General features: G+C 45.1%; 1 protein-coding gene and 1 long non-coding RNA gene across 2 annotated transcripts; both read left to right on the top strand.

Annotated features, from left to right (window-relative positions):
• The first annotated feature begins 323 nt into the window (after positions 1-323).
• LOC115148650 (uncharacterized) lies at positions 324-1672 on the top strand. The gene is made up of 2 exons (XR_003866712.1): positions 324-809; positions 1094-1672. It is a non-coding gene; the product is annotated as an uncharacterized LOC115148650 (long non-coding RNA).
• Positions 1673-15467: 13795 nt separating this feature from the next.
• Positions 15468-20389, top strand: LOC115148649 (creatine kinase M-type). The gene is made up of 8 exons (XM_029690728.1): positions 15468-15605; positions 17576-17782; positions 18151-18305; positions 18470-18602; positions 18833-19004; positions 19134-19257; positions 19380-19569; positions 19864-20389. The coding sequence occupies exons 2-8, from the start codon at positions 17590-17592 to the stop codon at positions 20040-20042; spliced, it is 1146 nt and encodes a 381-aa protein (XP_029546588.1). The 5' UTR covers positions 15468-15605; positions 17576-17589; the 3' UTR covers positions 20043-20389.
• The last annotated feature ends 410 nt before the right edge of the window (positions 20390-20799 follow it).

Raw genomic sequence — 20799 nt, 5'->3', positions numbered from 1 at the left:
TGGGGAGGATGAGGGAAGGGAGAGGATGATGAGGCAGTGGGTAGGTGGGTGAGATATTGTCACTATAATTGCATAATGGAACCTTATGTGACTTGTATGTGAGCTGTATGTCCAATTACAAAAAATACCTTGTTCAGTAATCATCTCACCTGTTAGTTGGCGGTAAACTATGTGGCCATTGAGGGCAGCAGTGTCGATCAGATGGAACATTTTTTGAGGTTATAGTCAAGCCCACAGTCTGGTTTGATCTTTCTCTCTCCCGTCAGGTGGTCCACCTTCCCTGTGGCCGACATGGTTGCTGTATGGACAGTGGAGAGGACATGGACGTCTCGTTTGTCATGCCACTTTACTGCCAGCTGTTGACCGTTCTCCTTGAACTCCACCTCCCCTCTCTGCATCTTCCTGCATCCGAATGCCGGCATCCCCTTCCTGTTCGACCTGACTGTGCCACAGGCCCCTGTGCTATTGGAGAGCAGATGCTGGAAGAGTGTGGGACTGCTGTATCAATTGTCCACATACAAAGTGTGTCCCTTGTCGAGATAAGGAGCCAGCATGGTCATCACCGTGGATCCGGAAACTCCAAGCCCCTCATAATGTTGGATGTCAGTGGTGGACCCTGTGTAGACTAATGTTCTGGACAAATCCTGTCTTCACGTCACACATGACAAAGAACTTGACCACAAACCTTTGCCTTTTTGGAAGGAATATATTGACGGAACGCCAGCCTACCCTTCCATAACATCAGGAACTCATCAATGCATAGGTCCTTGTATGACACAAAGACCAAAGCAAATGCTGATGTCAGGCTGGTAAGAACATTTCTTATTTTGTGTAACGGGTCATTTAGGTTGGCAGTAGCGTTGTTGACGAAATACAGGCATCACAGCAGAACAGGGAAGCGGTCTTAGGAAAAGAGGGTGGCAAAGAAGGGAGTTGCAAACATAGGATCTGTACTCCAGTATTCTCTTAGGGAGTTCTTCTTTACTATTCCCATGAGAAGGACTGTCACCAGGAAGGTATACATTTCACTAATTGTGGTTGTCACTCATTTACTGAGTTTCTCCTTCACTCCTGGCTCTCTCTTCTCTTGTAGCTCCAAGGCATAGCGATTGGTCTCCTTTACTATGTCTCCCACCAGCTCCTCGGTCAGAAACGGCTTGAAGCACTGCCTCAGAGGGAAATGGCACGGGGCTTTGCACTCCAGACTGGGACTCATCAAAGCAAACAGCATGGCCAGCAGGGGTGAAATGGTTGGCGGCCTTCCAGCTACCACAGAACTCCTGTACTTCATCCACTGTCAGTCTACCTCCATCACCACCAGTATCTTCAAAGGGACCTGGGACTTGGTCAGTGGACAAGGGGTCCTCAGATTCAGTGATCTCAATGGCTACAAGGTTGGGGGGCTGCTCCTAACTGTCACTGTCACTGTCAGAATCTGATTCCTGACTTTCATATTTAGACTCATTGTCAGAATTCATAAAAATCTCCAGAATTTCCATATTGTGAGTTTGAAAGACATTGCTTTCCATTTGAAAGACATTGCTAATGCTACAGCTTAGCTCACTAGCTACATACATAAACAACAACTCTGAATGGCTCAGAGTGGGAGTGAGAGGTTAAATGATTGACTGCCTGCACATGCCACTTCTATCAATAAATCACTATAAGAAAATGTTTTGTGTGGTAATTATTTATTTATTTACTTTTTTATTCACATGTTTTTAAGTACTGGTGAGAAATCATGCATTACGATTCTTGCATAGATTGTAATGGACATATATTATACTTTTTTGAAGGTTGTACTGATTATGATGAGCTAAGCTAATTCCCGCTATGTGTGGAGCCATGTTTGTTGACATACAATGCTTTCTGGACCAAAGATGTTATAACAAAATGAGGTGAGGGAGGGTTCATGTGAATGATGGTAGACGACACACCCTCTTCAACATGCATACTATAGACCAAACTCATCTTGTCTCCTCTTTGGCTGATGCGAAAAGACAAAAATGGCTGCACGCACAATCTACCCATCGTCGGATTACTTTTGATTTCTAGAAAGTCTTTTACTCAATTATTTCAATCAATGGTGAGCTAACCTGTGATGTGATTAATTATAAATAGTAATTGCTATTAGCTAATTCATATTCTAGTTTCTGTCTGCCGAGAGTTATAAAAATATGACCGCTTGTGTTATGTCAATCTTTCCTCAGTTAGCGCAAGAACAAATGTAGCCTACATTTTCCGGTTTGGATGATTGTGTTATGCTGTAGCTACTTCTGTGAATGTCTGAACATTGCTTCCAAAAATAAACTTGTCACATTCTGGACATAACTTTGTAAGGACTGTGTTTGTGCTAAATGTTTCTGTGAAAAAACAGTGGCCAGCTCAAATGCTGATTGTTGCGTCAAACGAAACTGGACGTTCTAAATAAGCGTTCTAATCAAGCATTCTAATCACACCGGTTTGATCGTACGCTACAGGGACCACTGTAGAATGATCACAACCATCTGTTGGTACGTGTGAAAAGGTTAAATTAATGTTAAAAAAAGCAGCTAAGCTGAAGTATTGATTAGCCTTGAGTATTTTAGTTTTGGAGTCGGAGTCGAAAGAGAGTCAATTCCAAATACTCTGATAGCAGGAGTCGGGAGTCAACAGCAAAGATATTGGATCGAATCCGAAAAACACTAGATCCCATCCACAGGCACTATGGCGGGGGGACGGGGGAATGGGGAGAGGGGTGCAGTAAGCCTATATGCAAATAGACCATTGCCATATATGGATCTGTGCCATTCACTTTGAACTGGACTGTTTTTGATCGGTTGTGAGTAGATGTGATTGTTTTGAGATCAAAGCGAGAACTACATGTAGCGATGCACATTTGTACATTTGCTCATATCCTTTGCTAGTTAATGAGTTTTTAGCCCAGTTATGTATACTTTTTAGTCAGCAATGGGGGAGTGATTGCTTCCTTACAAGGGCACAAAACATGTGCATTTCTAGACATCTTTTAAAAGCGAGTCAAGTAAAGAGCTTTTTATGTCTTGAATGGGCAGTGTTGTATTTTGAGACAGGCTTGAATAAGCTAGTAGCCAATAGGCAGAGGTTAGCTCTGATTCTCTGTAATAATGGTATGGGAATAATGCATTTTATTTTGTAAAGTATCAAACAACACAACAGGAGGCTGAATAAATTTGTCTTGTCACCTAAAACCCTCACAAACCTTTACAGATGCACAATTGAGAGCATCCCACAATCGCAAGGCTCTTGAGAGGGTGGTGCGGTCTGCACAACGCATCATCGGGGGTAAACTACCTGCCCTCCAGGACCGCTACAGCACCCGATGTCACAGGAAGGCCAAAAAGATAATCAAGGACAACAACCACCCGAGCCACTGCCTGTTCACCCTGCTACCATCCAGAAGGCGAGGTCAGTGCAGGTGCTGCTGCCTACATACAGACTTGAAATCATTGGCCACTTTAATAAATGGATCACTAGTCACTTTATTAATGCCACTTTAATAATGTTTACATATCTTGCATTACTCATCTCATATGTACAGTTGATGTTGGAAGTTTACATACACTTAAGCCAAATACATTTAAACTCAGTTTTTCACAATTCCTGACATTTAATCCTAGTAAAATTCCCTGTCTTAGGTCAGTTAGGATCACCACTTTATTTTAAGAATGTGACATTTCAGATTTATTTCAGCTTTTATTTCTTTCATCACATTCCCAGTGGGTCAGAAGTTTACATACACTCAATGAGTATTTGATAGCATTGTCTTTAAATTGTTTAACTTGGGTCAAACGTTTCAGGTAGCCTTCAACAAGCTTCCCTCAATAAGTTGGGTACATTTTGGCCCATTCCTCCTGAGCTGGTGTAATTGAGTCAGGTTTGTATGCCTCCTTGCTCGCACACACTTTTTCAGTTCTGCCCACAAATTTTCTATAGGATTGAGGTCAGGGCTTTGTGATGGCCACTCCAATATCTTGACTTTGTTGTCCTTAAGCCATTTTGCCACAACTTTGGAAGTATGCTTGGGGTCGCTGTCCATTTGGAAGACCCATTTGCGACCAAGCTTTAACTTCCTGACTGATGTCTTGAGATGTTGCTTCAATATATCCACATAATTTACTTCCTCATGATGCCATCTATTTTGTGAAGTGCAAAAGTCCCTCCTGCAGCAAAGCACCCCCACAACATGATGCTGCCACCCCCGTGCTTCACGGTTGGGCTGGTGTTCTTTGGCTTGCAAGCCTCCCCCTTTTTCCTCCAAACATAACGATGGTCATTATAGGCAACAGTTCTGTTTTTGTTTCATCAGACCAGAGGACATTTCTCCAAAAAGTACGATCTTTGTCCCCAAGTGCATTTGCAAACCATAGTCTAGGGTTTTTATGGCGGTTTTGGAGCAGTGGTTTCTTCCTTGCTGTGCAGCCTTTCAGGTTATGTCGATATAGGAATTGTTTTACTGTGGATATAGATACGTTTGTACCTGTTTCCTCCAGCATCTTCACAAGTTTCATTGCTGCTGTTCTGGGATTGATTTGCACTTTTCGCACCAAAGTACGTTCATCTCTAGGTGACAGAACACGTCTCCTTCCTGAGCGGTCTGACGGCTGCGTGTTCCTATGGTGTTTATGCTTGCGTACAATTGTTTGCACAGATGAACATGGTACCTTCAGGCGTTTGGAAATTGTTCCCAATGATGAACCAGACTTGTGGAGGTCTACAATCTGGAGGTCTTGGCTGATTTCTTTTGATTTTCCCATGATGTCAAGCAAAGAGGCACTGAGTTCAAGGTATGCCTTGAAATACATCCACAGGTACACCTCCAATTGACTAAAATTATGTCAATTAGCCTATCAGAAGATTTAAAGCTATGACATAATTTTCTGGAATTTCCCAAGCTGTTTAAAGGCGCTGTCTGACCCATTGGAATTGTGATATAGTGAATTCTAATTGAAATAATCTGTCTGTATGTCACGTCCTGGCCAGTATATAAGGTTAATTGTTTTGTAGTTTGGTCAGGGCGTGACAGAGGGTATTTGTTTTATGTGGTTCGGGGTGGTGTGTTTGTGTAAAGGGTGTTTGATTTAGTATGTCCGGGGTTTGGTTTATGTCTAGGTAGTTCTATGTGGAGTCTAGTATGTCTGTTTCTATGTCTGGTGAATTGGTGTTGGGACTCTCAGTTGAAGGCAGGTGTTTTCTATCTGCCTTTGATTGAGAGTCTCATAAATGAGGGTGTGTTTGTGTTTGTGTTTTGTGGGTGATTGTTCTGTGTTCAGCCCTAGGCTTTGCCAGACTGTTTTGTTGTTCGTTTGTTAGTTCTAGTAGTTTTGTTATTTTGTATTCAGTTGTTTTTTGTAAGTTAATAAATCTAAATATGAGCATACACGTACCTGCTGCATTTTGGTCCTCATTCACCAACGACAACCGTGACAGAATCACCCACCACCAAAGGACCAAGCAGCAGAGGAAGGAGCGGAGGATTTTCGAAGAGGACAAACGAGAGAGATGGACTTGGGAGGAGATCTTGGAGGGAGAAGGCTCCTACACTTGGGAGGAGATCCAAGCAGGGAAAGATCGCCTTCCTTGGAAACAGGTGGTACGCGAGAGAGAGGATAGGAGTAAGGCTGGTATGGACCGGGAACGTTTCCGAGGGACAAGACTGGCGTTGAAGCACGAGAGGCACCCCCAAGAAAATTTTGGGGGGGGGCACACGGGTAGTTTGGCTAGGCGAAGGAAGAGCCGGAAGCCAGCTACCCGTGGTTATATGGAGGAGCGTATGAGGTGGGGAGCGCCATGTTTCGCTGAGAAGCGCAATATCTCACCCATACGCACGCACAGTCCGGTGCGAGTTATTCCAGCCCCTCGCAGGTGCCGTGCTAGAGCGGGCATCCAGCCTGGTAGGAGGATGCCTGCGCAGCGCATCTGGTCGCCGGTACGCCTCCGAGGACCAGGCTACCCAACTCCCGCTCTACGCACGGCTACCATCAGGCCCCTGCACAGCCCAGTCTGCCCTGTACGAGCACTCCGCTCGTGCAGGGCTACTAGTTCCATCGAGCCAAGGCGGGTTGTGCAGGAGGTAAGATCTAGACCGGCTGTGCGCCTCCATAGCCCTGGGTTTCCAGCTCCTGTCTCTCGTGCGGACCCGGAAGTGCGTCCACCCAGTCCGACTCGTCCTGTTCCCGCTCCCCGCACTAAACGGCAAGTGCGTAAACCCAGCCTCGCGAGTCAACAGTCGTCGGAGCTGCCCGCCAGTCAACAGTCGTCGGAGCTGCCCGCCAGTCAACAGTCGTCGGAGCTGCCCGCCAGTCAACAGTCGTCGGAGCTGCCCGCCAGTCAACAGTCGTCGGAGCTGCCCGCCAGTCAACAGTCGTCGGAGCTGCCCGTCAGTCAACAGTCGTCGGAGCTGCCCGTCAGTCAACAGTCGTCGGAGCTGCCCGTCAGTCAACAGTCGTCGGAGCTGCCCGTCAGTCAACAGTCGTCGGAGCTGCCCGTCAGTCAACAGTCGTCGGAGCTGCCCGTCAGTCAACAGTCGTCGGAGCTGCCCGTCAGTCAACAGTCGTCGGAGTGGTCAGACTGCGCTGAACTGCCGGAGTGGCCAGACTGCGCTGAACTGCCGGAGTGGCCAGACTGCGCTGAACTGCCGGAGTGGCCAGACTGCGCTGAACTGCCGGAGTGGCCAGACTGCCCTGAACTGCCGGAGTGGCCAGACTGCCCTGAACTGCCGGAGTGGCCAGACTGCCCTGAACTGCCGGAGTGGCCAGACTGCCCTGAACTGCCGGAGTGGCCAGACTGCCCTGAACTGCCGGAGTGGCCAGACTGCCCTGAACTGCCGGAGTGGCCAGACTGCCCTGAACTGCCGGAGTGGCCAGACTGCCCTGAACTGCCGGAGTGGCCAGACTGCCCTGAACTGCCGGAGTGGCCAGACTGCCCTGAACTGCCGGAGTGGCCAGACTGCCCTGAACTGCCGGAGTGGCCAGACTGCCCAGACTGCCCCGAGCTGACAGACTGCCCTGAACTGCCGGAGTGGCCAGACTGCCCTGAACTGCCGGAGTGGCCAGACTGCCCTGAACTGCCGGAGTGGCCAGACTGCCCTGAACTGCCGGAGTGGCCAGACTGCCCTGAACTGCCGGAGTGGCCAGACTGCCCAGACTGCCCCGAGCTGACAGACTGCCCTGACCTGCCCGAGTTGCCAGACTGCCCTGACCTGCCCGAGTTGCCAGACTGCCCTGACCGTCCCGAGTTGCCAGACTGCCCTGACCGTCCCGAGTTGCCAGACTGCCCTGACGTCCCGAGCTGCCAGACTGCCCAGACAGCCTGGAACGGCCTGAGCCGGAGCCGCCTCCAATATAGGTGGGTTGGGGAGGGGGGGTGTAGCACAGTGCCGTCGTTGACGGCAGCCACCCTCCCTTCCCTCCCTTTAGTAAGGGGGAATTTTCTTTTGGGTATTGTTTGGGGGTAATTTTTTTTGTGTTAAGGTGCTTCTGGGGTAGCACCTTTAAGGGGGGGGTACTGTCACGTCCTGGCCAGTATATAAGGTTAATTGTTTTGTAGTTTGGTCAGGGCGTGACAGAGGGTATTTGTTTTATGTGGTTCGGGGTGGTGTGTTTGTGTAAAGGGTGTTTGATTTAGTATGTCCGGGGTTTGGTTTATGTCTAGGTAGTTCTATGTGGAGTCTAGTATGTCTGTTTCTATGTCTGGTGAATTGGTGTTGGGACTCTCAGTTGAAGGCAGGTGTTTTCTATCTGCCTTTGATTGAGAGTCTCATAAATGAGGGTGTGTTTGTGTTTGTGTTTTGTGGGTGATTGTTCTGTGTTCAGCCCTAGGCTTTGCCAGACTGTTTTGTTGTTCGTTTGTTAGTTCTAGTAGTTTTGTTATTTTGTATTCAGTTGTTTTTTGTAAGTTAATAAATCTAAATATGAGCATACACGTACCTGCTGCATTTTGGTCCTCATTCACCAACGACAACCGTGACACTGTAAAGAATTGTTGTAAAAATTACTTGTGTCATGCACAAAGTAGATGTCCTAACCGACTTGCCAAAACTATAGTTTGTTAACAAGAAATGTGTGGAGAGGTTGAAAAACGAGTTTTAATGACTCCAACATAAGTGTATGTAAACTTCCGACTTCAACTGTATATTCTGTATTTTATACGATCTATTGCATATTGCCTATGCCGCTCTGTCATTGGTCATCCATATATTTATATGTATATATTCTTATTCCATTCCTTTACTTAGATTTGTGTGTATTGGGTAGTTGTTGTGGAATTGTTAGATTATATGTTAGATATTGCTGCACTGTCGGAACTAGAAGCACAAGCATTTTCGCAACACTCGCAATAGCATCTGCTAACCATGTGTATGTGACAAATAAAATTTGATTTGATTTGAGTTGAACAACATCTTCAGTCACCTCCTTGTCTGAAGGATGAGTGGATAAACAGGTTAATGTCAATCCCTGCATGTTTCAAAAGTCTCATGGAATGTAAGCCTACATTGAACACCACACATTGGCTGCTGCTGTAGGCTGAACAATATAGCAGCAATTTCCGTGTTAAAATGTTATGAGATGCATTTTTTTCTATTGTTTTTGATGGTAGGCCACTCTGGTAGGCCTACATTATGATAAAATAGCAGTAGCCTACTTGACCACTGTTAAAATGAACTTAAAGTGGGTACAGCTTTAGTGTTCACTGTAAATTGTAGCCGGAAGTTGCACAGAATTTCACAACTGTTCAAGTTTGCCCTCAGCAGACCTGAAATTTGCTCAGTAATGAAAAAAATGGAGGGAATGTTAGCTTGGGTGCTTGAATGCCGTTTTGTGGTCAGAACGCTTGTATCAACCCTACTCCTCGGCCAGAGTGTCCAGTGTACGCTCTGAACGCACTCTGGCACTCCAGATTAAATTTAGAAAACCCTTTATGACCATATTATGACAGGTTATAACAAGTTATGTCAGCTGTTATGACATATTATGACATGGTTATGACCGTGTCATATTGTATTATTGCACGGGTGTCAACTAAAGTGTTACCAAAGTATCTGCAGTCTATGTATTGAGGTGGACGGACTATGATGTGAGAGAATTTTGGCGGCCTGAGCTGAGGGGTTTCCACATCCTGTGTAGTCACAGTGCTTTCGTAGCATCTGTAGTGTGAAGGTCTGTCGGTTCACATGCATCGTACAGTATAACGGCCCTCCATTGCATAGCTGTTCCAGCTCAGATCTGGGCGACTGTAGTGTGTGAAATGTTTGCAGCTGCAATACCAGGAGACATTCTCAGACACTGCTACTTGCCTCAACCTACAGCTCGACTAATGATTATGGGGAAGAGACACTCAAAACACACAGGTCTATTACTGCACTGCTGAGGTTATCGCTATCAAGTTGTAAGTTAACAGTGTTGTCTGCCCATGCCAGCCCAATAGACTCATTCCAATTTCATAATGCAACAATAACACAATCTTTAATTTCGAAATTACAAAATCTGGATGGTCAGCTTTAATCAGGGCGAATATGCAGTAAGTCATGTCAGAAGGTAGCAGATTCTTTACTAACCGTTAACAGCTGCAAATTCCAATAAAACTACATCACGTTTTGAATTTCACTTTCCTTTCTTTGTCTAACAACACTACCACTAATCTAGCAAATATGTTTTGTGGATCAGAGTGCAGAATTTATTTAGTTTCATAGTACAAACATTTGCATGTTTCTATCACGTTTCAGGTATGACCAAAACGCAGACTGTGTCGAAGTAACAATGTTTATTTCAGCAACAGGAGCAGGCAAACGACAGGTCAAGGCAGGCAGGGGTCGATAATCCAGAGTCGTGGGGCAAAGGTACAGGACGGCAGGCAGGCTCAGGTCAGACAGAGGTCAGTAGTCCAGAGTAGTGGGGCAAAGGTACAGGACGGCAGGCAGGCTCAGGGTCAGGGTGGGCAGAAAGGTCAAAACCGTGAAAACTAGAAAGCAGGAACAGACAGGAGTAGAGGGAAAAATGCTGGTAGGCTTGACGAAACAAAACGAGCTGGCAACAGACAAACAGAGAACACAGGTATAAATACACAGGGGATAATGGGGAAGATGGGCGACACCTGGAGGGGGGTGGAGACAAGCACAAGGACAGGTGACACAGATCAGGGTGTGAGAGTTTCATTCACTGGGTTTAGCCACAAAGGGAGCAAGGTTGCCCTGGCAAGTGCAGGGGGTTGCCTAGCAACACGTGCCTCAGAGGGAATCAACTTTTGCATTGCGTGACAAATTCCCATGATTTGTGAATCTGTTCTGAATTAACAGCTAGAGAGACAGCTAAAATGGCTTTGAAATAATACGATTTCAGCTAATAAGGAGAAGTATCTAACAAAATAAGTGAATATGTCATTCACTAATCATAAACTATTTACTTATAATAGACATTTTAGTACATTTGGTTGGTGGCAGGAGCTGGGAAAGAGACTAATTTGGTCAGCCCCCTGTTGAAGGTGAAAATGCAGGAGACAGCTGTGTAACAAGAGACAGGGTTTTGATTCAAGGCAAGGGCACCATGACCAGCCCACACTCCACCCCTCCAGGTCCGCTCACAGTGGGTCGGGGTTCAGTGGTTGAGGTTGGGACTGGGGTGAGGGTAGACATAGTGTATGCAGGTTGGGCTGCAGGCTGTTGCCATTGCCAATTGGCCAGATCACACCACAGACTGGCAGGGTTGGGATGCCTGTCTCCCCAAGGCACTTCACCCTCATTGGACTTTCTCTGCCTCAGTGTTGGTCTCCTCTTCCTTTGCCCAGGCCCTGTAACCCTGCTGCAAATAGACCACATTCCGACAGGAGGATGACAGTGATGCTGCCAATGGTGCTGTCGGCCATTTTAATACCAGAGTTAACAAGTTGTTACGTTTAATCACTGACCTTTCACCTTTGAAACAAAGATTAGCAACTTTATTATTAGCCACGTTAGCTAGTTCATCTAGCTAAATTGGTTGAAGAATTGTTCTGACTAGAAAACTCTAGAACGCAATGATTTATGCACACTTCAACAAAAACAACACTGAGCTGTGCATGAGGGCCCCCGCCGACCCAGAGGACTGGGTGAGAGCATCTTGGCTGGCTGCATCACTGCTTGGTATGTCAACTATACCGCCCTTGGTCACATGGCGCTATAGAGGGTGGTGCGGACAGCCCAGTACATCACTGGGGCCGAGATCCATGTCATCCAGACCTCTATGTCAGGCAGTGTGAAAGGAAGGGCCGGAAAATTGTTAAAGACTCCGGCCAACTAAGCCATAGACTGTTCTCTCTGCTTCTGCACGGCATGTGGTACCAGAGCAACAGGTCTGACACCAACAGGCTCCTGTACAGCTTCTATTCCCAAGCCATAAGACTGCTAAATAGCTAACAAAATGGCTACATGGACTACATGCATTGACCCTTTCATTTTATTTTTGGACTGACTCTATAAACACTCACAGAACTCTACACATTCCCACTGACACACCAACAGATGCACACTCACACACATACACTTAATTTGCTCACACACACATAACATGCACACACATTCATACTGACTCTTCACTCATGCACACACACTCACATACAATCATCATATAGGCTGCTACTACTCTGATTATCATATACTCTGATGCCTTACCCCTATACATACAGTATCTAGGGCTTTATTTTAACAAATGTAACGCAATGGTAAATCTAAGCGCAGGCGGTTCAGAGGTGTGTCAGAAATATTGTTCCTATTATTCACTATCACAATTATCGGCACACTTGCTGGCATTGGCATGAAAGGGCTGTGAGTGTGTCGAGGCTTGGCCCCTCACTGGCCTATTCAGAATGTGCTCAATGCGAAATATGTGGTTGCTTCAGGTGGTGTATTTACGGTTACTTTATGTATTGCCTTGGAATCAACTCCAACTCCAATGTTAGTCCGTTATATTTTGCTAAATGGCTACGAAATAACAACATGTAGGCAAGGGCACCGTGGAGATAATGGGTTCACCAACTACTTCTCTGATAGTGTCAAATCGGAGGGCCTGTTGTCCGGATCTCTGGCAGTCTCTATGGGGGTGCCACAGGGTTCAATTCCCGGTCCGACTCTCTTCTCGGTACACATCAATGATGTCACTCTTGCTGCTGGTGATTCTCTGATCCACCTCTAAGCAGACGACACCATTCTATATACTTCTGGCCCTTCTTTGGACACTGTGTTAACTAACCTCCAGACAAGCTTCAATGCCATACAACTCTCCTTCCATGGCCTCCAACTGCTCTTAAATGCAAGTAAAACTAAATGCATGCTCTTCAACCGATCGCTGCCCGCACCCGCCCGCCCGTCTAGCATCACTACTCTGGACGGTTCTGACTTAGAATATGTGGATAACTACAAATACCTAGGTGTCCGGTTAGACTGTAAACTCTCCATCCAGACTCACATTTAGCATCTCCAATCCAAAATTAAATCTAGACTCGGCTTCCTATTCGTAACAAAGCATGCTGCCAAACATACCCTTGTAAAACTCACCAACCTACCGATCCTTGACTTCGGCGATGTCATTTACAAAATAGCCTCCAACACTCTACTCAGCAAATTGAATGTTGTCTATCACAGTGCCATTTGTTTTGTCACCAAAGCCCCATATACTACCCACCACTGCGACCTGTATGCTCTCTTTGGCTGGCCCTCGCTTCATATTCGTCGCCAAACCCATTGGCTCCAGGTCATCTATAAGTCTTTGCTAGGTAAAGCCCCACCTTATCTCAGCTCACTGGTCACCATAGCAGCACCCACCCGCAGCACGCGCTCCAGCAGGTATATTTCACTGGTCACCCCCAAAGCCAACACCTCCTTTGGCCGCCTTTCCTTCCAGTTCTCTGCTGCCAATGACTGGAACGAACTGCAAAAATCACTGAAGCTGGAGGCTCATATCTCCCTCACTAACTTTAAGCAACAGCTGTCAGAGCAGCTCACAGATCACTGCACCTGTACATAGCCCATCTGTAAATAGCCCATCCAACTACCTCATCCCCATACTGTATTTATTTATTTATCTTCCTCCTTTGCACCCCAGTATCTCTACTTGCACATTCATATTTTGCACATATATCACTCCAGTGTTTAATAGCTATATTGTAATTACTTCGCCACCATGGCCTATTTATTGCCTTACCTCCCTTATCTTACCTCATTTGCACACACTGTATATAGACTTTTTCTACTGTATGTTTGTTTATTCCATGTGTAACTCTGTGTTGTTGTATGTGTCGAACTGCTTTGCTTTATCTTGGCCAGGTTGCAGTTGTAAATGAGAACTTGTTCTCAACTAGCCTACCTGGTTAAATAAAGGGGAAATTAAAAAAGAAAAATAAATGTAGACCTATCCCGTCTGTACTAAATAGGTGAACTTGAACCCATTTGCAGTCCATGTTGTTCTAAGTAATTGCATGGCTTCAATAGCATTCACACTGTCGCCGGTCTACTAACCACCGGTTCTGGCAACTATCATTATGCACACCTGGCAACCATCATTATGCACACCTGCACCAAATCATGAAGCACACCTGGACTTCATCACTCATTAATTACTCACCCTTTATCTAGCACTCCGTTGTATCACCCATTTGGTAGTCATTTCCTGTTTTCATGTTTAGACATTTGCGCCATGTTCGTTCATATTAATCTCACTGACTGCACCTGATTCCCTACTGTAAATTGCATTATGACTGAGCATGAACATGCAAAATGTTGTCAATGAGCTAGATTAAATTCATTATTGATCAGGCCCTAAAAGAAAAATAAGAATTCTAAACAAAACTTGTTTAAATAGGCTATGTCACGCTTATAGGCACCATCATTTCTCTCTGTGGGCATATGATATTAAAACAGTGCAGACTATGGAGGGTTTTATGCACCTCCAAAGCGGGACCCGCATGGTTAAAATAATGTGGGCCTGCCTACAATGCATACAGTGCATCCGAAAAGTATTCAGACTGCTTGACCTTTTCCACATTTTGTTACGTTACAGCCTTATTCTAAAATGTATTAAATAAAAAATGTTTTATACAAATCTACACACAAAGTGAAAACAGTTTTTTTGAATTTTTTGCAATTTAATATTAAATAAAAAACAGAAATAGCTTATTTACATAAGTATTTGAACCCTTTACTATGAGACTCGAAATTGAGCTCCGTTGCATTGTGTTTCCATTGATCATCCTTGAGATGTTTCTACAACTTGATTGGAGTCCACCTGTGGTAAATTCAATTGATTGGACATGATTTGGAAAGGCACACACCTGTGTATATAAGCTCCCACAGATGACAGTGTATGTCAGAGCAAAAACCAAGCCATGAGGTCATAGGAATTGTCCGTAAAGCTTTCGTGAAATAACACTCGCTGTCACGCCCTGATCTGAGAGAGCCGTTTTATTTCTCTATTTGGTTAGGTCAGGGTGTGATGTGGGGTGGGCATTCTATGTTGTTTATTTCTTTGTTTTTGGCCGAGTATGGTTCCTAGTCAGAGGCCGCTGTCTATCGTTGTCTCTGATTGGGAATCATACTTAGGCAGCCCCTTTCCCACCTGTGATTGTGGGATCTTGTTTTTGTGTAGCTGCCTGTGAGCAGCCCAGAATATCACGTTTTGTTTTTCTCCTGTTTTGTTGTTTGGTGAGTTTCTTCTTCATTAAAAGATGTGGAATTCCATGCATGCTGCGCCTTGGTTTATTTATGATCGGGAGTTTGAAGATAGTGAACATGACACTCGCACTTAACCTATACCAGCTTTTTTAAACCCTTAGGTTACTCCTGACAAGGAAGGATCCCTGCTATTCATGGCATGGCTGGCAAAAGCGTTGCTCAGCTTTTTTTGGAGCATGTAACTTCCTACTCCCTGTCCACCCCATTCAAATAACCCTTCTACCATCCTAATGTCCCCTTGGAACGTTTACTCCAAAAGAAGCGATTCCTCATCTCCTTGACTATTGACTCCACGAGTCTACTCCCATTTTATTAAAGAATCAATTCTTCTAGGATGATGTTAGATACATATATCTGTGATACAATAGCATGTTCCTGGATTAAAGAGCAGCTATCAGCTGTCCTTTTATTGTGTTTTAAATTAATGTAAAACAAGCAGCTAAGCTGACGTATTGATTAGCCTTGATTATTTTAGTTTTGGAGTTGGAGTCAAAAGAGTCAATTCCAATTACTCTGCTAGCAGGAGTCGGGAGTCGACTGCAAAAATCTCGGATGGAATCCAAAAAACACCAGATCCCCCTCCACAGGCACTATGGCAGGGGGGAGGGGTGGAAAGGGTTCGGTGTGAGGGTGAGTGTGCAGCTGCAGCCTCGTCTTGGATGACTGAGATGTAAATCCAGTCCTTCCGTAAAGTAAACTGTGTATCAGAGACTGGCTTGGGCCAATGAGAGACCGGCATGCAGTAAAATGGGCAGCCAACGGCTGCGTGTCTAACCAGTATATAAGCAGAGGGCAAGGACCTTCAGAGTTGGGTGACCTCTATATTTTGGCTCTGGTGAACAGGATCTGATCCCAAGGACTGTTACTTTTTTTCTTGTCTGGTCTGCAGGTAAAAACTCAATGTTGCGCCTTGTATAAATAGCTAAAGCTTTGGGATGAGGCCAGGTTGGCGGTTTGGATTAGTTGGACTTGGAAAGGCTTCTGAGAAACATTTTTTGGGGGAGAATAGGTTTACAACATGTCATTTTAGAGTTAGCTAAATCTAGTTATTTTGGCTTGTCCCTTTTTGAAAGGGGGAGGTGCTTTACTTCTCCTGCACATGTAGCTACTTTTCTTTTGTCTTTTAATTGTCATCAATCTTAAAAAATTAATAGACTTAATGATGCAAAAGCAATAATATAAATGTACATATGGGGCATTCTGGAAAGGTTTCAGATCAGTAGAATATTTGACAGCATATTTTAGTAGGAGTCTGATTCTCTTGGCTCGTTTGACAAAGACCGATTCGTTTTGAAGAAATTAAGTTGTGAACTGTTGCAAAGTTTTTTTTTAATAAGGTTTGGTTCTCCAGTGTGGATACTGAGATAAGTAAGTGTCTCACAATCGGATACAGTATGAGGAGTCTAAACATCTGTGGAACAGGTGTATAAAAAATAGCTTGAATGTCTAGTAATTGCTTTCGGACAGTTACTGTAACAGTCACATCCTTTTCCTTGCCTTTGGACATGGGCATGTGATGCAACAACTGTGTCAATAGTTACATCAAGATGTGAATAAAAAAAAATATATATATTTCAAGAAAGATTGCGGTAAATTCCATTCTAACCAAATGCTTTTTAGGAACATCAATTAAATACAATATATGGTGACCTCCCGAGTGGCGCAGCAGTCTAATGCACTGCAACGCAGTGCTTGAGGTGTCACTACCGACCCAGGTTCGATCCGAGGCTGTCACAGCGGCTGTGACCGGGAGACCCATAAGGCTGCGCACAATTGTCCCAGCGTCGTCCAGGTTTGGGAAGGGTTTGGCCGGCAGGGATGTCTTTGTCCCATCGCGCTCTAGCGACTCTTTGTGGAGTGTCGGGCGCCTGCAAACTGTCTTGGGTTGCCGGGCGCCTGCAAACTGTCTTCGGTTGCCAGTTGTATGGTGTTTCCGCTGACGCATTGGTGTGGCTGACTTCTGGGTTAAGCGAGCAGTGCGGCTTGGCAGGGTCGTGTTTCGGGGGATGCATGGCTCTCGACCTTCGCCTTTCCTGAGTCCGTATGGGAGTTGCAGCGATGTGACAAGACTGTAACTACCAATTAGATATCACAAAATTGGGGAGTAAAAGTAAAAAAATTAAGAAAGAAATACAATTTCTGAATTGGTAAATGACCTATCAAGTATAGTGAATACATTTACATTACATTTAAGTCATTTAGCAGACGCTCTTATCCAGAGCGACTTACGAATACAATTCAATGAATGAGTTGGTCTTTAAAATCAATTGATCCTTGTGGTAAGAACTATAAAAAAACAAGAGGGGCTGGAAAGGGTAATGGCATGACAGCCAGTTGGTCTCTCTGATGGATAGGACCCAACGTGTTGAGTGATCGCACTGTAGGGTAAGGGGCTATATTGTGAGGGGGGGGCTCTTTGCGTGAGCGGACGGTGTGGAAATATGTTCCATACATAAGGAGAAGGGTAATATAGGATAGAGGTGGAATGTTAGAGGTTGGGGGTGAGGGTGTTAAATATATCCAACAAACGTGCTTCTCCCTCATATCTATTCTGAACAGAATCATGACCCAGTGGACTGGGACATTGACTGACGTTTGTAACTAGGATATGGGGTATACACAATAAGAGTTTTTGCAGCCATTTTACTGTATCCCCAGTAATCTTTTAAACGTTGGCCATCTTTTACGTTAAACGTCTTTTAAAGTATGTTTCGCTGGGCCTGAGACAGAGCACTCCTTATAGACTCTACTCCACTGTCAGTGTCAGGGAACTTCATTTCAGATAGGTTAATATTAGACTTTGTGGGTTTTCTGTGCAAATAGACATTAAAGATTTCCTATTTTCTTTCTCCCCTGCAGTGTTAAACACAATCATGCCTTTCGGTAACACCCACAACAACTTCAAACTCAACTTTAAAGTTGAGGAGGAGTACCCTGACCTCACCAAGCACAACAACCACATGGCCAAGGTGCTGACCAAGGACATGTACGCCAAGCTGAGGGACAAGCAGACACCCTCCGGATTCACCCTGGATGATGTCATCCAGACCGGAGTTGACAACCCTGGTGAGTGCCACACATTTCCCATACACCCCCTGAGGATAGTCACTAACACACAATACACCCCTGTCAAAGGTAGAGCTGAGCAGGTATCAAAACTCTACCAGTCTGCACAACTAAATTAGCGCTCTAAGAATCAATCGATCGTAATACTATTGCAATTAAAAGCTAGAAAAATAATACATGCGATTTACAGCCAAGACATAATAATACCACAACCATATATTATACTAGATTTGCAGGTTACCTTATTCAATATGCAGCATATATTTCACATGTATTCAATATGCAGCATACACCACAGAGTGGTATATTAATGTTTGTACTCTGTAGACCTGCTGGCTTCTTACAGCCACTTCTCTCTCTGTCTTCAGGTCACCCCTTCATCATGACTGTTGGCTGCGTGGCTGGTGATGAGGAGTCCTACGAGGTCTTCAAGGATCTGTTGGACCCCATCATCTCAGACCGTCATAGTGGATACAAGCCCACAGACAAGCACAAGACTGACCTGAACTTCGAGAACCTGAAGGTAGGACTTTGTATATATTTTTGGACATGTTTTCTTGGATTCATTCTCGATTAGGTGTAGAATGGAAAGATGGCAAATAATCTCTGCAGCACATAGGAGGTTGGGAATTAGACTTGTTGAAATGTTCAGGTCTAAAACTCAGTTGTGACCTTGTTTCTGTGTAGGGAGGTGATGACCTGGACCCCAACTATGTCCTGTCCAGCCGTGTGCGTACCGGGCGCAGCATCAAGGGATACACCCTGCCCCCCCACAACAGCCGTGGCGAGCGCAGAGCAGTGGAGAGACTGTCTGTCGAGGGTGAGCCACCCAGCTATCAATAGCTACATATGCATCCACAGGATTGTTCATGAAGCTAGGCAGTAAAGCTAACAAAAAGGGGATTTATTGGAAATTGAGATCTAAATTCTTAATGGCGATCAAAAGTGAATCCTTAGTTGCAATGACTTGTGCACAGTGTCAAATAACTTCATGCAGGGAGATACCATGTTAAGAGTGAGGGGAAACTGAGGGGTTTTCTGTCTCTCCAGCCCTGGACACCCTGGACGGTGAGTTCAAGGGAAAGTACTACCCCCTGAATAAGATGACCGATGCCGAGCAGGAGCAGCTGATCGCTGACCACTTCTTGTTTGATAAGCCCGTCTCCCCTCTGCTGCTGGGCGCTGGTATGGCCCGTGACTGGCCTGATGCAAGAGGAATCTGGTGAGTAACCGGAGCACAGGCCCATACCAAAACAATACTGTTTGTGGAACCAGAAGGTGTATTGTGCAGATCATTCCACAAAGTATCGTGTTGATGCGTCATGTGAAACCCCGTCCCTCCTTTCTGAAGGCACAACGATGCCAAAAGCTTCTTGGTCTGGGTGAACGAGGAGGATCACCTGCGTGTCATCTCCATGGAGAAGGGTGGCAACATGAAGGAGGTCTTCAGACGCTTCTGCGTTGGTCTGAAAAGGGTACGTTCTTGTACTCAAACCATTTTGATATGGCACAAACCCCTAAAACAATGGAAATACATGAAACCGCAGAGAGACAAAGACAACAATGTTGATATAGGGTTGTTTCTCGTACCTGACAGATTGAGGAGACTTTCAAGAAGCACAACCATGGCTTCATGTGGAATGAGCATCTCGGCTATGTGCTGACTTGCCCATCCAACCTGGGAACCGGCCTGCGCGGTGGCGTGCACGTCAAGCTGCCTAAGCTGAGCACACATGCCAAGTTTGAGGAGATCCTAGGCAGGCTGCGTCTGCAGAAGCGTGGCACAGGTACACACACACACAACAAAAAACACATCCAGAACAGCTGCTGATATATTCAACTCTAATTCGTCACAGATCACAACTGTCTTCCCTTTTACAACAAAACATGTAAAAAGGAACAGATTGGCATGAGCGAAAGCTATTATGAAATAGCCATGTCCCACAGCTGTTAAGACATCTATTCATTGAGTCTGTATTTTGTTGACATCTGGATAATTTATAGTATCAGTAGTGATGCAGAGATTGTCTGAGACAAACACTTACACTCGCCTCTCTCCCCATTTTCCTTGCTCTCTCCAGGTGGCGTGGACACCGCCTCCGTGGGTGGAGTGTTCGACATCTCCAACGCTGACCGTCTGGGCTCCTCCGAGGTGGATCAGGTCCAGATGGTGGTCGACGGTGTCAAGCTCATGGTGGAGATGGAGAAGAAGCTGGAGAAGGGAGAGGCCATCGACGGCATGATCCCCGCCCAGAAGTAAAGAGTTGTTGACGTCGCTATTCATCTTTTGTTTTTCTATTGTCAAGTCATGTGAAATCGAGCCAACCAACTGACGCGCAGAGGGAACTGATGGTCGCTCTAGAGACTCTTGACTGCTGCTCACATCTTTTTCTTCAGCCTTTATTTTTCTCCTTCCCCCCCTTTTCTTCCTTCAGACGTTTTTTTCCACTTCTCTCCTGTTCAGTCAGTAACATCCTGGGATCAGTCTCCACTAGTCGGCTTGCCTGACTGATGTGGCATCACCTTAATTTGAACTTTGGTTCTAAAAAGTTATCATTTAAATTGTGATTCAATAAACCTGGCCCCATGAACCAAAACAGATGTCAACATAGCTTGGTCTTTCTTGGTCATGCACTTGTGATAAGTCACTCTAAATGTTAAAACAAGTCTAATATTGTTCAATTTAACAATTAAAAAGTGTATATGGTCCCACAGTAGAGTTAATTCTACACTTTCAATTTCACAGATATTCTATAAATAGTTGCAAATTAAGTTAACATTGGCCAACACTGGTTTTTGTTGGATTTCCTCTACTCTGGTGTAACATAAAATGTGTAATCCCTCAGAGAAATGTCTTAACTCTAATAGTGACTACCTTTTAACACACAGGGACTGGCAGGGTTTTCAAAGTGTTGTTACAAAGTAGCAATTCAGGTTGAGGCCCACAAATTTGAAACAAAATTGTGTATTTGCTGGATAGTAGGCAAATTTGCTATTAACAAGCCTAACTGTCCAAC

The sequence above is a fragment of the Salmo trutta genome, chromosome 15 (genome assembly GCF_901001165.1).
Source record: "Salmo trutta chromosome 15, fSalTru1.1, whole genome shotgun sequence".
Classification (NCBI taxonomy): Eukaryota; Metazoa; Chordata; class Actinopteri; order Salmoniformes; family Salmonidae; genus Salmo; species Salmo trutta.
Note: the sequence above shows the minus strand (reverse complement) of the source record. Positions and strands in the feature narration are given on the sequence as shown.

What these genes read in the sequence shown, in the direction of transcription:
- LOC115148649 (XM_029690728.1), top strand. Translation starts at nt 17,590, where the DNA reads ATGCCTTTCGGTAACACCCACAACAACTTCAAACTCAACTTTAAAGTT. An exon ending in GACCGGAGTTGACAACCCTG is followed by an intron (nt 17,783 to 18,150) that starts GTGAGTGCCACA and finishes CTCTGTCTTCAG; the next exon opens with GTCACCCCTTCATCATGACT. An exon ending in CCTGATGCAAGAGGAATCTG is followed by an intron (nt 19,005 to 19,133) that starts GTGAGTAACCGG and finishes TCCTTTCTGAAG; the next exon opens with GCACAACGATGCCAAAAGCT.